The following is a 14,634-nucleotide window of genomic DNA, read 5'->3' as shown; positions in this document are numbered from 1 at the left end:
AATTTAATTTATTATATTTACGAGTAGGAGATAACAGGAGATAACCTGTGTACTTCCAAAGCTTCAACCCCAAAACCTCGAAATCCAGGAACTCCCACAAGCATCAGATCGAGTCAGTGATATCGTAGAAAAGCTTACTCAAGATGCACACGGGCTAACGATTTGTGTAAAGCGACGAGTTCCCTGTCATTTAATCCTTCGATTAAATTACAGGGAACTCGTCGCTTTAGACAAATCGTTACAAACCGTCAAAGGAGAATTAACTTTAAACCAGGACAAGTTAGCCAATTAGATGCCAAGATTGAACAAGTCAAAGCCGAGTTAGAAGAAGCGGCATCTGAAGGAGAACGTGCAGAACTTCAACGGCAGTTAAACGACTTACGAACGAAAGACGGGGAAGGCTAGAAGTCATCGAGAGGACACAAATTTATCGCATCAAGGAAACGATTGAAAAGGTCACGGATGGCGATTTAACTTTACGGCTGCATGTCTCCGGGCGTGATTTGTAATTTGTTGTTGTGATTCTCATAAGTGCCAATGTGTAAATCCATGTCTGAGGGTATTATATACAACCCCGGTACGACTACGAAATCGAAAGGTGATTTGGCGTATTCTAGCGCTTCTTGGGAATGACTTACCGATTGTCCGAGATCGGGCTCCGAGTTAATTAAGGATTCTACTATGGCAGTAAACTGTCTTTGGGCGTCTAGTCCGATGCCATAGGCTAAAACGCTTGTCCTCGTCTGAGCTTGCGCGCCCAGTAACGCGTATACGTAAGCCCTAATAGACTCGTTTACTTATAAGACTTAAAGGTTTTCATGGTGAAAGAAACTAGATCTATAGTAAAGATTGCGGTAACACCATGTATTTATCTCTTCTTTGAGTATGTGTGGTTCTGAGAAGAACCGGGGAATAACTCGACGTTTCGAACAGTGTACTCTGTCCGTCTTCAGGAGACTGCAGGATTCTAACTCATCTCCGTTCCGAGGAATCCTTCCATAGACACACCGTGGTTAACATGAGTCAGCGCACCCTCTCCGCGGACGAGACCAAAGTTCTGTCGCGAGGCATGAACTTTGCCTTGGTTCCCCAATCATCGCCGGTTGAGAACATCATTCAACACACGGAACCGGTCCTCCGACACCTCGACAAACCCACAGCCGATGAAATCCGCCTGCAGGTCCATCAAGCCCTTCGGAAACACAAGCCAGCCAAGCCTAACATCTCCAAACAAGAACAGGCAGCCATCAAGTCGCTGCGTCTAGACAAGACCATCCACATCCTCCGTGCAGATAAGGGCAACGCCACCGTCGTCATGGACACGACGGAGTATGACCGCAAGGTGGCGGACATCCTCAACTCGACCTCCTACCGTGAACTCCAAAAGGATCCTACACAATCCATCGAGAGGAGGCTGCAACAAAAGCTTCTCTCCCTCCAGCGCTCCGGCAACATCACCCAGCCCCTTTACAGACAGCTCCGGCCATCCAATTCCATGTGCCCAAGGTTCTTCGGACAACCAAAGATTCACAAGGAAGAAGTCCCGCTACGCCCCATTGTAGCGTCCAGAGGAGGCCCCACATACGACACAGCCAAGCACCTTGCCAAAATCCTCCGCCCGGGGGGGGGGAACACCGAACACCACGTCAAGAACTCGGACCAGTTTGCCGCCCTCATCCAAAACCTCACCCTCCAGCCAGACGACATCATGGTCAGCTTTGATGTCGTCTCACTATTTACCAATGTTCCCACCTCCGACGCCACCACCATCGCAAAGGACAGGCTTGCAGCAGACCCTGCCCTCAAGGACCGCACAGACCTCACTCCAGAACAGCTACACGACCTGCTTCTCACCTGTGTCAAGTCATCGAGCTTCCGCTGGCGGGACAAATTCTTCGAACAGTCAGCTGGAACCTCCATGGGATCTCCTATATCCCCGGTTCTGGCTGACATGTTCATGGAGGAATTTGAGCAGCTTGCCATCAATACATCAGACCACAGGCCCAAAGTCTGGCTCCGATATGTGGACGATACTTTCGTCATCTGGCAACACGGCCAGGACAACCTCCAACTCTTTCTGGAACACCTCAACGGGCTTCACAGCAGCATCCAATTCACCATGGAACAAGAACGTAATGGCAACATTTCGTTTCTTGATGTTGAAGTGACCAGAAAGGAGAACGGCAGCCTAGCACGCACTGTCTACCGCAAGCCCACCCACACGGACAGGTATCTCCACAATACTTCCTTCCACCACCCCAAGATTAAGTCATCCGTCAAGCGGGCCCTGGTCCGCAGGGCATACAACATCTGCGACAAAGAATTCCTCGGTCAAGAACTCCACCACATCACTGCAGCGCTGCAACGTAACGGATACAAGCCAAGCCAAGTCAAGACCCAAGATCCCAGATCCACCCCCGGCCGAAGGGTCTCCTATACCCAAAGCCAACTAGTTAGGGCCCCTAGTTCCATTACCCTCCCCTACTTAGGCAACACCTCCCACCACATCCAGCGGATTCTCCACAAGCATGGTATTAAAGTTTTTCACACAGCCCCACTCCAGTTGCATCACCTGCTTACTTCGCACAAGGACCGACAGGACCCCCAGCGCAGACCGGGGGTGTACAGAATTCCTTACCAATGTGGCAAAGTGTACATCGGCGAGACGGGCAGGGACCTCCCTACCCGAATCAACGAGCACAAAGCCCATGGTAGGAAGGGAGAGCTGGAAAAGTCATCAATAATTAAGCACTCCCACATTGAAGACCATCAAATCAACTGGAGCCAAGCTGAACTTATCACCAGCATCGAACGATGGTATCCCCGCCGCATTAGAGAAGCCATGGAAATCACCAAGCACGACACAGTTCCCCAAGACATCGGCTTCAACATCAGCGATATCTGGCGCCCCATCCTCACATCCCAGTCCAATGGGTCTCCTATACCCTAGGACTCCCTAGTTAGGTTTCCCCCTCAGTCAGCCTATGGGTCTTCTATACCCCTTGGCACCCAGCTATTCACTCTCCCACTGCCAACTCCAACTGACACGCTCCGGTAAACACACACACAGGGCATGCAGCCCCAGGATCCAGTGCAGCATCCATTGTTCCCGCCATCACCGTTCCCGCCTTAACGCCTCACCGAGCTAATCCCTACATCTGGATCCCTCTCTACACCATATAAGCTCCACTCCCAGTTAGAATCCTGCAGTCTCCTGAAGACGGACAGAGTACACTGTTCGAAACGTCGAGTTATTCCCCGGTTCTTCTCAGAACCACACATACTCAAAGAAGAGATAAATACATGGTGTTACCGCAATCTTTACAATAGACTCGTTTACTCTTGAGAACCCCTTGTCTGTAATCTTTGTCCTTTTGTGTGGAATAACGTCTTGCCATGCTGATTTTACTTTGCTGTCCTGTAAAATCCAGTCAATTTTATATTTAATCGTTAGACCCGAACCGACGGGTTGCCCTTTTCCTTGCCTTTGCTACCATATTCCTTTTAAGTCTTTTTTGGGTCGTAGTTTTTCCCCGGAACGGGCAACCAATTTTTTTACACCGGTATCAGCAAAACTTGCAATGTCGTAATAATAAAGAGGTGTCTCGAGGCCGTTTGTATAAGGATTGCGAGTTCGTCTAAACGACTTGTTTGGGTCCACTTTAAAGTCGACGCAAGTGGCATGAAACGCATTGTTATCGTAATAATTATTACAGGGATCGAATATATTGTCGGTAGGTAATGGAAACTTACACTTGGCAAAGATCTTTCTTACCGTATAATACACGTGGAAATTCATTAAAGCAGTCACGTATTGACTGGGGTCGACAATCCGTTGTAATGTCAGCAAATTTAGCCCAAAATGAATTATCTTTGTTGACTAATATGAACAGGTTACTAAAATTGATTCCCATGTTTAAAATAAAGGGGTTTATTTACTACGCGTTTATTTACTGCGGTACGCGTTTAAAAAGGAGGTGCCGTTGGTTTTACTTCTTGGTAAGTTGGTGGTTGATCTTCGTATGTAACCGACTTTGTAAAACTTACTCGCCAAGTTTTTTCATGCGGTCTTTTTTAAAAAACGGCTCCTCGTTCGTTAGCGAGTGTTTCTGCTCTCTCGTTGACACGTCTTTCAAATTCTTCTTTACTCGTCCCTTTACTTTCTTGTAGTTTGATGCTCCTGTTTGATCTGATCTTTTCCTTCATTTCGTTAAACTTTTTCAGTTCGGCTAAAATCAGTACGAATTCCTCTTGCGAAATGTCACCGTCCTCGATCACGTGTGAGACGTATTCCTCGATGGTGTTTAGCTTGGAGTCCGCCAGCATTCGAATTTGGTCGTGTTTTTAGTTTTGTTGGACAGCTGCGACAGGTGCATTTTAGCAAAGCGTAGACACAGAACGCGCCGATAGCAATGCCTTTCATTAAAAGTCCCACGGGTGCCGAAACGCTGCCCAAAAGAGCGGGAATTCCAACGGCTGCCAAGGTAGCGCCCAATGCTTTTACGCCGTATTCCACGCAACCGATGTAGTGAGTATTCGTTTAATCTTTTGTAACTAGTTTTGCACGCGTCACGTCCTCTTAATATCTGGGATTTGATTTCGTCGATCTTTTTGAGCCTGTAGACTTTAGTTTCCGCTTGTTCGGGGTCAATTTTGGGTAACTCTGGGTAAATTTTGGTAGTCGACATCTTTTTATTATATACGTGTTTTTAAAAAATGTATATAAACGGTTTTTAAAAAAATTATAACTCGAGGAAAACCCCGTCACCTTTATCACTTAACAATTGGTGTTTTATCTGTACTAACCAAATCGCGAGAATTTGCATTTACAACGCCCAATAAGTCTGATGATTGCCCATTATAAAAATTGGTGCTGGTGTTTAACTGCTTACATTGGATAAATAGATATTTTACGGGGTCTAAATCCTGATTACCTTTATAAATGGTCATGTGTGTAAGGTCGTTTCTGGGTAGGTTCAACAAATTCACCACTTCTTTATTTAAAATCAAATCGAGCCTGGGGTCTAAAACGGCTAAAGTCACCAAGTTGGACTCTGCATGAACTTAAACCTACACCAGAAATTGCGTTTAAAATAAAATCATACCAATCTATATCGTAATAACCGGGTTCTAATATAATGCTACTGGCTTTAATGGCGTCTACTGTGCCAAACATATATTTTGCATGAAGTTTTTTAAATATAGGTATCACATTTCCTTTGAAATTAAGACTTTTAGGATAGTCCATAAACCACCAATAATTATCATACTCAGGACCACGGCCATCAGGGACCCAAACGTATTTTCTTTTTATTTCGGTCGTAAAGCCAGATTCACTGGGAGGTTGATCTAATGAAACACTTTTGAAATTTAATCTGTCAAAAATTGCTATAAAAGCCTCTAATAATCCCGTCGATCTAGATATAATTGAGTGAAATATACCCCTTCTTCCATGCGAAACACTTTGGAAATCGTTTATCTGTGAATCAATTCCATAAAAAATCTCTCCAATATTACAGCCCGTTCCCACTTGATCCACCAATTGGGGGATCTGATCCACCTTTTGCCAAATCGCCCGATCAGATCCCCCAAATAGTGGATCAGATCCAGCAATTGTGTGTAGTGGGAACGCTAACCGTTATAAGGTGGATCAGGATCAGATCCACCATTCTTGGTCCTCCTCTGGAGCAGGATACAGATCCCCCAATTGGTGGATCAGATCCTGCAATTGGCGGATCACGATCAGATGGGAACGCAAAAGGTGGATCTGATCCGGCAATTTGACCTGTCAGCATCCGTCCGTGCACGAGTGGTGCGAAACATTTGCGGTCTGATGAACAAAGAAAAACGTTTTTTGACTTGGAGCTCTTTTTTAACGTGCACAGCATGCGCAATAAACAACTGCTGAACTGCGGGCTAGCAAAATGTGTCACCACGCATGCGCAATGCATGCATGCCATGATGTGTGCCTTGCCCTTTCACAATTTTCGTTGCGCATTCGTCCGTTTCTTAACCTTTTTAATTTGTGTAATTTCACTTGCTTTCCGTCAAAAAGTAATTCCGTGTTAGCGTATAGCCCGCAGCGTGTGACAGAGTATCAAAAACAGAATCAAAGTTTGAAGAGACAACGTACTAGGCTGAACATTCAGTCCGATTCAAGGTCGTCACATCAGTAGAACTCCGCACCTAAAACACCGCAGGGTCACAGGCATGCCGCCCCAGGCTGCAAAACTTATTCCACCTCTTACTTTATCTGTTAAAAACATATTTTTATATTTCATTAATTCTGTGGTTTTTTATCCTTCTATACCTAAAGTCATAGGCGTTCTTTCTTGCCACTCAATTTCTGTAGTTTTGGTAATATCAAAATACTTGGTTTCCAATTGCATATTTTTGACTCGAACGGATTTGTTCCTTTTTTCGTTATGAATGATATTATTGAGTCTAAACGTCTGTGGATTTCTGGTCAAGTGAAAAGTGTAAATCTCCATTTTATTATATACATATTTTAAAAAACCAGGTTTTAAACTTTTTGGCGGCTTCGTTCCAGTGTTTCTCCGATACTTGAATAAGTCTTTAACGGTTGATTCAGCTTCCCCAGTTCCGTTTTGGTAACAGACGGCAATCAAGGCCTTCAGTGGTTTTCCTCTAAAGATCTTACCCGCTATAACTCGGCTTGGCTTGTATTCTATAGCGCACTCTTGATCATGCATCAATTGAACGTTAAACTCTTTTAAAGTTTTACTCGATTTTTGCGTCGGTTTCTGTAAACAAAACGCTGATTATATTTGACAAGCACGTTTTCTGCTTCGTCTGAATAAATCTGAGCAAACACTAATCCGCTATTCCGGCATGCAAGTTTGTAATTTTTTTTTAATTTGTTGTCGTGCGGGCACGTATTTTTTGGTGGCGGTGGTCTAGTAACTTTTCTATAATAGTTAGTTCGTAAATCTCTCGGTCTGTCATTGTTTTTATTAATAGTCTATTTATTTAAGGGGGTCTTACAAAGTCTTCTGAAGCCATCGCCTGGCGCAAAAATTCACGTGTCCACTCATTTTGTACTTCTGGCGCGTCCTCTTCTTCTGATTCTTCTTCATATTCTTCTCAGAGGGTTCTTCATCCGAGGGTTCATGTTCTTCTTCAGACTCTTCTTCGCTGTTTAGATCCGCCTTTGCGGTTTCATCAACCATTATTCCTAATTGTTGTAACCTCTTGCCTAAATCTGTTGTTGGTTTAAAATCGTCATTTGTCATAAATTTTAGTTTTTTATAATGACCGCCATTTTGGTCGCCAATAAATATTAAAAATTCTTCGTTATGCAGGCCTGTACAATTCACACAATAGCCAGAAGAGCAATCAAAGCACTCGATACATAGTTGACACTCGTCACATTTTTGACAGCTGTCGCAAAATTGACAGTATGTGCTGTCATAACAATCTGCGCAATCGCCGTAACAACATTCAACATTAAAGCAATCTTTACACGAACCAATACGCCTTGAATTATTACAGTTGTAGCAATTGTTGCCGTCCATTACGCTATGGCACGCTTTTACATTTTTGCAAAAGTGGCCATTGAAATATTTGTCGGTTAATGTTGGAATGTTTAATTGTTTCATCTCTAATTTTACATAAGGTTTTAAAAACAAATTCAATTTTTCTGAAGCTCCAAACTTATAATTCATCTTCCGAATCAAATCCACTAAACGCTTGCAGCACAGATTTATTTGAAATTAGGCCGTCATTTCTAATATTCAACATAGCCGCTGATACTTTATACCTGACACTGGCCCCACATGACATCGAACCGTGAGTACCGTAATATACGTCTTTTGGGTAAATAAAAGATTGTGCGTCACGTTTCTTATTTATAAATCATCGGTATTTGACGAATCAATCCATTGGGTCTTTTTCGGTGATCAAATAGGAAAGCATAGGGATCTATTTTAACATACATTCGATGCTTGGCCGTGAAGGTGGTTTAACTAAATATTCGATCTTGTTCAAATCATCAACATTGCAACTGGCTTTGTAGGCGTTACTGGTATTAGATGGAATGTTAGACTTGATGGTGGCTTGAGAATCGATGAATCTATAAACAGCTAAATTTATGTGATCGAGTATGTTTACAGTAGGTTGCTGAATTTGGTAGCATATTTGCCGGCCTGTTATATTTTCAGAGGTTTTGTCTCTAGTACCATATTTATACAACTGGTTTATGCCGTAACAGGGTTCGGTCGTCATAATTAACAGGCATTTATCTTGACCGTTGTGGTGATAAAAAAATAGGCGAGCTGCATACAGTTGCGTGTTGGCCTTCTTTAATCGCGGGTTTTGAAATGATTAATTTACTCGGGTCAAAAGGACCAAAAGTGACGCTGGGGTCGCAGTTGTCGGCATTGAGACGCTCGTGGTCGTCGGTTACGATGTAGGTTTGGTTAGACATGGTTTTTACATATAGCCCATTTATTTAAGGAGGTCGTAAACTGAGCGCTCCAAGTAGGAGTCACGAGTTTGGTCGGGTTGGGAAAGCACCTGAGGTCAAAGGCCAAGGCGAGTGAATTGGTCTGTGAGGGTGGGTGACGTGTGGACGAGCAAAGTCTGTGAGTTGAAGAAGCGCTGGGGTTAAGTAAGAAAGGGGGAACCCCGGCGCAGGTGGGGGTTTGTGGGCGGGGGAGTGGGGGAGGCGAGTTAGACTAGAGGGGTGGCCCTGAACTGTCCTTTACCTACTACTGCCTCTAATACCTGATGCCACAAGAATATTGAGGTACCAAGCCCACGGTTGTTGGGTGAGTTGGGAATTAAGCCCATGTGTACTTTTGAGTGATACCCATGTACAGTAGTTGAAAAACATACTTTGACATGTGTATAACTGTATAAACTGTAAAAAGTATTCATTTATTTACTTAGTGTAATGTGCAATTATTTTACAGGGATTTAATTTCATCTAGGGATATTTTTAATTGGCCAATAAAGAAACAGGGAAGCTAGACGTTGGTGTTTGTTCTTGGATATGTGGATCTCCTTACCGGAGGACGCACGTCCTACACCCTGAGGGAACCGTACGGTTTCTTCCCACCCTGCGTCGCCTGCGACCTTACATAAATAATCTATTAGCTAATATAAGCTAGATATCAATAGCTGAAAATTTGGTTTAGAATGCTATAGTCGAGCTACATAAGTTCGACTATAGCATTTTTAAAATTTTGTTTTAATTAAATAACAGCAATGTTGCAGTTAATCCAGGTAGTTATTGAGCTAGTTATTGCAATTATTAACTTGACCTATTATACATACAAGTACCTATTCATATATTAAAATGGATGACATTAAATCAATTCTCAGCGAGTCAAGAAAATCTATACAATCACCCGAAAAAGCCCGATGTCAAAGACGGACTCTGTTCGATAGCGGCCTTTGGCGAGTCCAAAAAATATTTGGGCAAAGAATATTCCATCAAAGAAATCGAAACGTTAACTCTGGCAGACTGAGAAAAATCATTCAATTTATACGAAGCGCGCTTTGGCACAGACATTGTCAATACACTGGGAAACGCGATTTTAAGCTTGTATACGCGCCTTTTGAAGAAGACCCAACTAAAGATTTAAACAACGATCCCATCATTAACCAAACGATGAGTCCCTTTTTAAGCGAGTTATGTTACAAATATGTCATTTACCTATCCCTATCTCCGTTAATAACAACGAAGCATTTATCCATTAATAAAAACGCGTCTATTATAAAAGAACATGTCAACGGAAGAACAGCCCACAGCAGCACCGACACGTGCCCCGAGTCCGGTAGAGTCAGGTGCAAACAGTGGCCAAGGTTAAAAATCCCAAACGCGTTGAACAGGGAAAAAAATAGCCGGCACAACAAGAAAATTGGCAAATCCGAGGCTGAAATAACACCGGAAAATAAAATTTATAAAACAGTCACGTAAAACAGAAATTTAATTTTAGGCGATTTGGCAATTGAAACACTCGCCGTGTTTTTACTTTTGAAAAAAAGGTCAACACCCACAAAAGTTACAACTTTTCAAACGCCTCCAAAAGTTAAAACGACCGCACCAACGCCCGAAATTTTAGACATGGAATAATTTTAAAAATGCTATATAATAAGAATGAGTGACGCTGAAGCTATCGACGTAAATGGCGTCGCAAATACGGTGTACCACGGTGCCGTAGTCAGTTTAATTTCAATAACATGCACAATGTTATCAAATAAGCTTTTCAAAATTAAACCGACCGATCTAAATAAATTATCCATCGAGGACGCGTTAAATTGACCGCAGTGTCAAGTGGCGCATTGGCCACGCAAGGAAAGCTCGTATCGCAGGGCATTTTACCCGCGAGTTTACCAACCCGCTTGAAATAAAAACACGTTTATTACAAAAAAATGGCAGAAGGCAGATTTGACCGTGAAGAAATACCACTATTAGACAGAGGGGAATCAAATTTAGCGTATGACGGCGATCAAGATTTTGAAGATTCTTTAGGCACGGTAGAAATTGACAGTAAATTAGACAAGACTTCATTCACTCACGGTTCGATCAGACCGACATTGACCGTCGATCCCAGGCCGGGCACATTAGACCTGGACACGCAGGCATTTTTAACTAATCCCGTGGTAGACAACTTTTAAGAGTATTACAGAAAATTGGGCCAACCTGATGTACCAAATTTACCACAATACGAAATTTTCGAATATCGACCAAATAAATTTTTTTTAAAGGTGGGGAAAGTCGGTTAAGTAAGGAAGTTCTTTTAACGAGTAAAAAAAAGTCCCGGCAAAGTAGTATACTTAGACACTATAGCAGATCGTGCTAGGAACGCCGGCTATTCTGGATCAGATTTTATTTAATATATATTAGGTTTCGTCCACTATGGCCTTAAAATAGAACAGGTCGCCCATAGTTTAAAATGATTAAACTGGAAATGAACAGAAGGATTAAATTTTCGAGAATTGGGAGCTCTAAATAAATCGCTACAAACGACTAAAGGCGCGCTAATTTTAATTCAGGGTAAATTAGATCAGTTGAACGAAAAAAATTCAACAAGTTAAAAATCAACTGGAAGAAGCGACGACCAATGCAGAACGAGCGTAACTTTCGGAACAATTGGACGATTTACAAGTTGAAAGGCGCGGAAGATTAGAGATTATAAATAGAAACACCGATAAACTGAGAAGTCAGATCAACCGCATTAAAGATACGATCGAAGCCGTAATGGATAAATACCTGACTTACTTTGGGCGAAACGATTCGTGTGTAATTTCGTGAACAAGGCATCACGATTGCGAGCATTTTAACTGCCTTTGGGTTGGCTATTAGTAGATTCATATTTAGCGTGGTTGCCAATGTTGTGCAGCAGGCACGCCGGAACCAGAACCCAGGCCTAAACTGGGGCCAGAACCCGGACCCAAGCCAACTTGGGCACCTCCTTCAAAACGCAGCGTAGTCGATTGGGTAAAACGACAATTGTGGAATTTGGCAAACGTGTTGAAGAAACTAGGCCTTAAAGCGCTTGCGGCTTTGCCGGGGACAGAAGGTAGCATACTTGGGTTGATATTAAACGTGGAGAGTAAAGCGGTCGGATGGGTCGCAGAGCACGTGTGGACTTTATTAGTAGGCGTCGGCGTTTTAATTTTGACATACGTGCAAAAGATGTAAATTGGTTTAACGAGGTAAAGAAAATTAACTTAGTTTCTCTAAATTGAGAAACTAAGTAATTTTTTATTTTTGCCTTTTTACCTAAACTAATCAATTATACAACATAAACGCAACTCCCGCGAGCGCAATCCTTCCGATGGTCAACGATGATTTTTCTTCGTCGTGCGCGTCTAATTGCTTCCTTTCTGGAGTGGGCGTTAAAGTTGGTTTACATTTGGAATTGGACTTACAATTGGCTTTACATTTGGATTTGGTAAAGTTATTCGATTTGGCTCTTTCTCTTCAACTATTTTGTCAAAATCGGCGACCTCTGAAACGGTACCAGCGTTTAAACTCGGTACGTAGCCCGTCTGCATTTCTGCTGTCGCGATTTGTAAATTGTTATTATAACCTTCAAACGTTCCAATTCGTAAGTCCATATCAGAAGGCACCAAATATAAACCGGGGCCACTACGAAATTTAACGGCATTTTTGCATATTGTAAAGAATCCTGAAATTGGTTTATAATTTATATTGGTTTATTTATAAAAGACTCCACGATTGTTGTAAACTGCCTTTGGGCGTCCAGCCCGGTGCCAGGGGCTAAAACACTGGTCTTGGTGTGAGCCTGAGACCCCAGTAATGCTTAAACGTAAGCTCGAACCGATTCGTTTACTTTTGTGGTGCCCACATCTGTTAAGTTAGACTTTTTTGGAATAAAATCCCACCAAGCCTGAGTAACCGCGTCCGTTGCGAGATCCAAGTTACGGTATAGAGGGATTTCACATTACCGCCGTCTGCACATATCCGCATCGAGACCGAGGCTCTCTGTATTAAACTTCATCGCGCGCGCGTCCGCCGAGTCCAAACAGTACATGCAGTATTCCGTTCGTAAGTGTGACACCAATTCAGTTTTAACCACGCCCACTGCACAAGATACACGACCATCGCAGGTAAGTTTATTCGCGTAAATTGTCATTATTTGTTCTTTTGATTTTACGTGTCGAGTCATCCTGAAAGACCCTTCTACAAAAATTTGCAGTCTGAAAAGTCTGAATTTAACATACTTTTATATATTTGTGTCTTGACTCCTTACTTTCAATTGTCTGATCGTATTAAGAATTGAAACCGGCACATACAGCCTCCTTTTCAAACGTGGAATGGCGCAGATCGACGCTTAAAGCGTCGTATTGGGATCCCTCTATATGTACTTGCGTGACCGGAGCCCTTTGGCAGTTTAGCCCAACCAAAGCCCATATGAGTGGATTCCGCATATTTGCCGTTTGTCACATGTACTCCTATGGATCGTAATTTTTACCGGGAACGGGGATGTAGCCGTTGTCGTAATAATAAGCCGTGCCTCACCCGTTTGACAAGGTGTCGCGCGTCTGTTTAAAAGGCATATTTTGATCGACGTTGTATAATAGGCAAGTGTCTATAAATTTGCAATGATGGTAATTGTTGTGCAACGCGTCAAAAATGTCGTCGCTTGGAATGGGCATTACGCAGTCGTAAAATGTTTTTCTGATTCTGAATTGATTCTGATTAGTTTTAACTCGCGGTAATTTGTACGCCGCAGATAAATTTGGAAACTCGGTTGAAAACCAGTTGTTTTTATTGACTACGATTGCCAAATGACTAAAGTTTTGTCCCATCTTTTAAATAGAGCGTTTTTAAAATGGGGGTGGGGGTGGGCTTTATTTCTTGGTAAGCCGGTGGTTGGTCTTCGTACTTGACCGACTTTTGCAAACTTATTCGCCAAGTTTATTCATGAGGTCTTTAAAAAAAGCTGCTGCCGTTTCATTGGCTAACACTTCTGCCTTTTCGTTGACTTGTCGTTCAATTCGGCTTTACTCGTCGATTTAGCGTCTTGTAATTTTGTAGTCGTGTTTGCGCGAATCTTGGCCTTCATTTAGCTAAACTTTTTCAGCTCGGGTAAAATTAGTACAAATTCTTCTTGGGAAATATAGCTGTCTTCGATCGCGTGTGACACGTTTTCGTCCATAGTATTTAGCTTGGCATCTGTGAGCACGCGGATTTGGTCATGCCTTTTAGTTTTGTGAGTCACTCGGCGGCTGGCATATTTTAACATCGCATAAGTGCTAAATGCGCCGACTGCAAGACCTTCCATTACTGATCCTACGGGCCCGGTAATGACGCCCATAATTGCAGGAATTCCTATAGCTGCTGAAGTGGCGCCTATCGCTTCTACCCCATATTTCACGTAATTGAGCGCGGCCAAAAGCCGTTTAATTTTTTCTATAAATAACTTCGCGAGCATCGCGTTCTTTTAAAATTGGCTATTTAATTTCTTCGATCTTCTGAAACCGGTGAATTTTTGTCGCGTTTGATTCAGTTAGATATCCAGTTAAATGTGGATAGACATGCGACTCGTCGTGTGTAGCCATCTTTTTAAAATATACTTTTTATATTTTCGCGACTAAAATAGAATATATTTCGCGACTAAAATAGAAATCACTTGGAGTAAATCAAATGACTGACCGTTGGTTTTCAAATGGGGGCAATAAATATACGCGCGTTTATCCGATTGTAAGGTATAACCTCTTTCAAATAAAACGTTTTTAACTGAAATTATTTGTCAATGACATTTTTCAATTTAAATGTGAGTCTCGATTTTAGTATAAACGGGTTTTTAAAAAGAATGCTCGGAGAGTTTAAATTCATTAACGGCGTCTGTAAAGTGTTTATTGGATACTTGAAATTGGTCTTTTACGGCGTTTGTGGGTTCTTTCGTCACGCCTTGGTAGCAGACGGCAATTAGGGCACGGAGTGGCTTGCCTCTGGAGATCTTGCCCGATAAAACTCGGTTTACTTGGTATGCTTTAAGATTTGCTTGTTACGCTGTTAATTCAATATCCAATTCTTGAAATGTCTTGCTTGTTTTAGATTTGTGTTTTTTAAAGGTGAAACGCTGATTATATTTACCGCCCACGTTTTCTGCTTCGTCTGAATAAATGGGACAT

At 42.5% G+C, this 14,634-nt stretch overlaps 1 protein-coding gene across 1 annotated transcript; it reads left to right on the top strand.

Moving 5' to 3' along the window:
* Nucleotides 1-1,018: 1,018 nt before the first annotated feature.
* Nucleotides 1,019-4,233, top strand: LOC147798752 (uncharacterized). The gene is made up of 2 exons (XM_087137797.1): nt 1,019-2,008; nt 4,225-4,233. The coding sequence occupies exons 1-2, from the start codon at nt 1,019-1,021 to the stop codon at nt 4,231-4,233; spliced, it is 999 nt and encodes a 332-aa protein (XP_086993923.1).
* Nucleotides 4,234-14,634: the final 10,401 nt, after the last annotated feature.

The sequence above is a fragment of the Acanthaster planci genome, linkage group LG06 (assembly GCF_054643075.1).
Source record: "Acanthaster planci isolate LZ-2023a linkage group LG06, COTS_SCS, whole genome shotgun sequence".
Taxonomy (NCBI): Eukaryota; Metazoa; Echinodermata; class Asteroidea; order Valvatida; family Acanthasteridae; genus Acanthaster; species Acanthaster planci.
Note: the sequence above shows the minus strand (reverse complement) of the source record. Positions and strands in the feature narration are given on the sequence as shown.

Coding starts and splice junctions, on each gene's coding strand:
- LOC147798752 (XM_087137797.1), top strand. CDS start 1,019: ATGAGTCAGCGCACCCTCTCCGCGGACGAGACCAAAGTTCTGTCGCGA.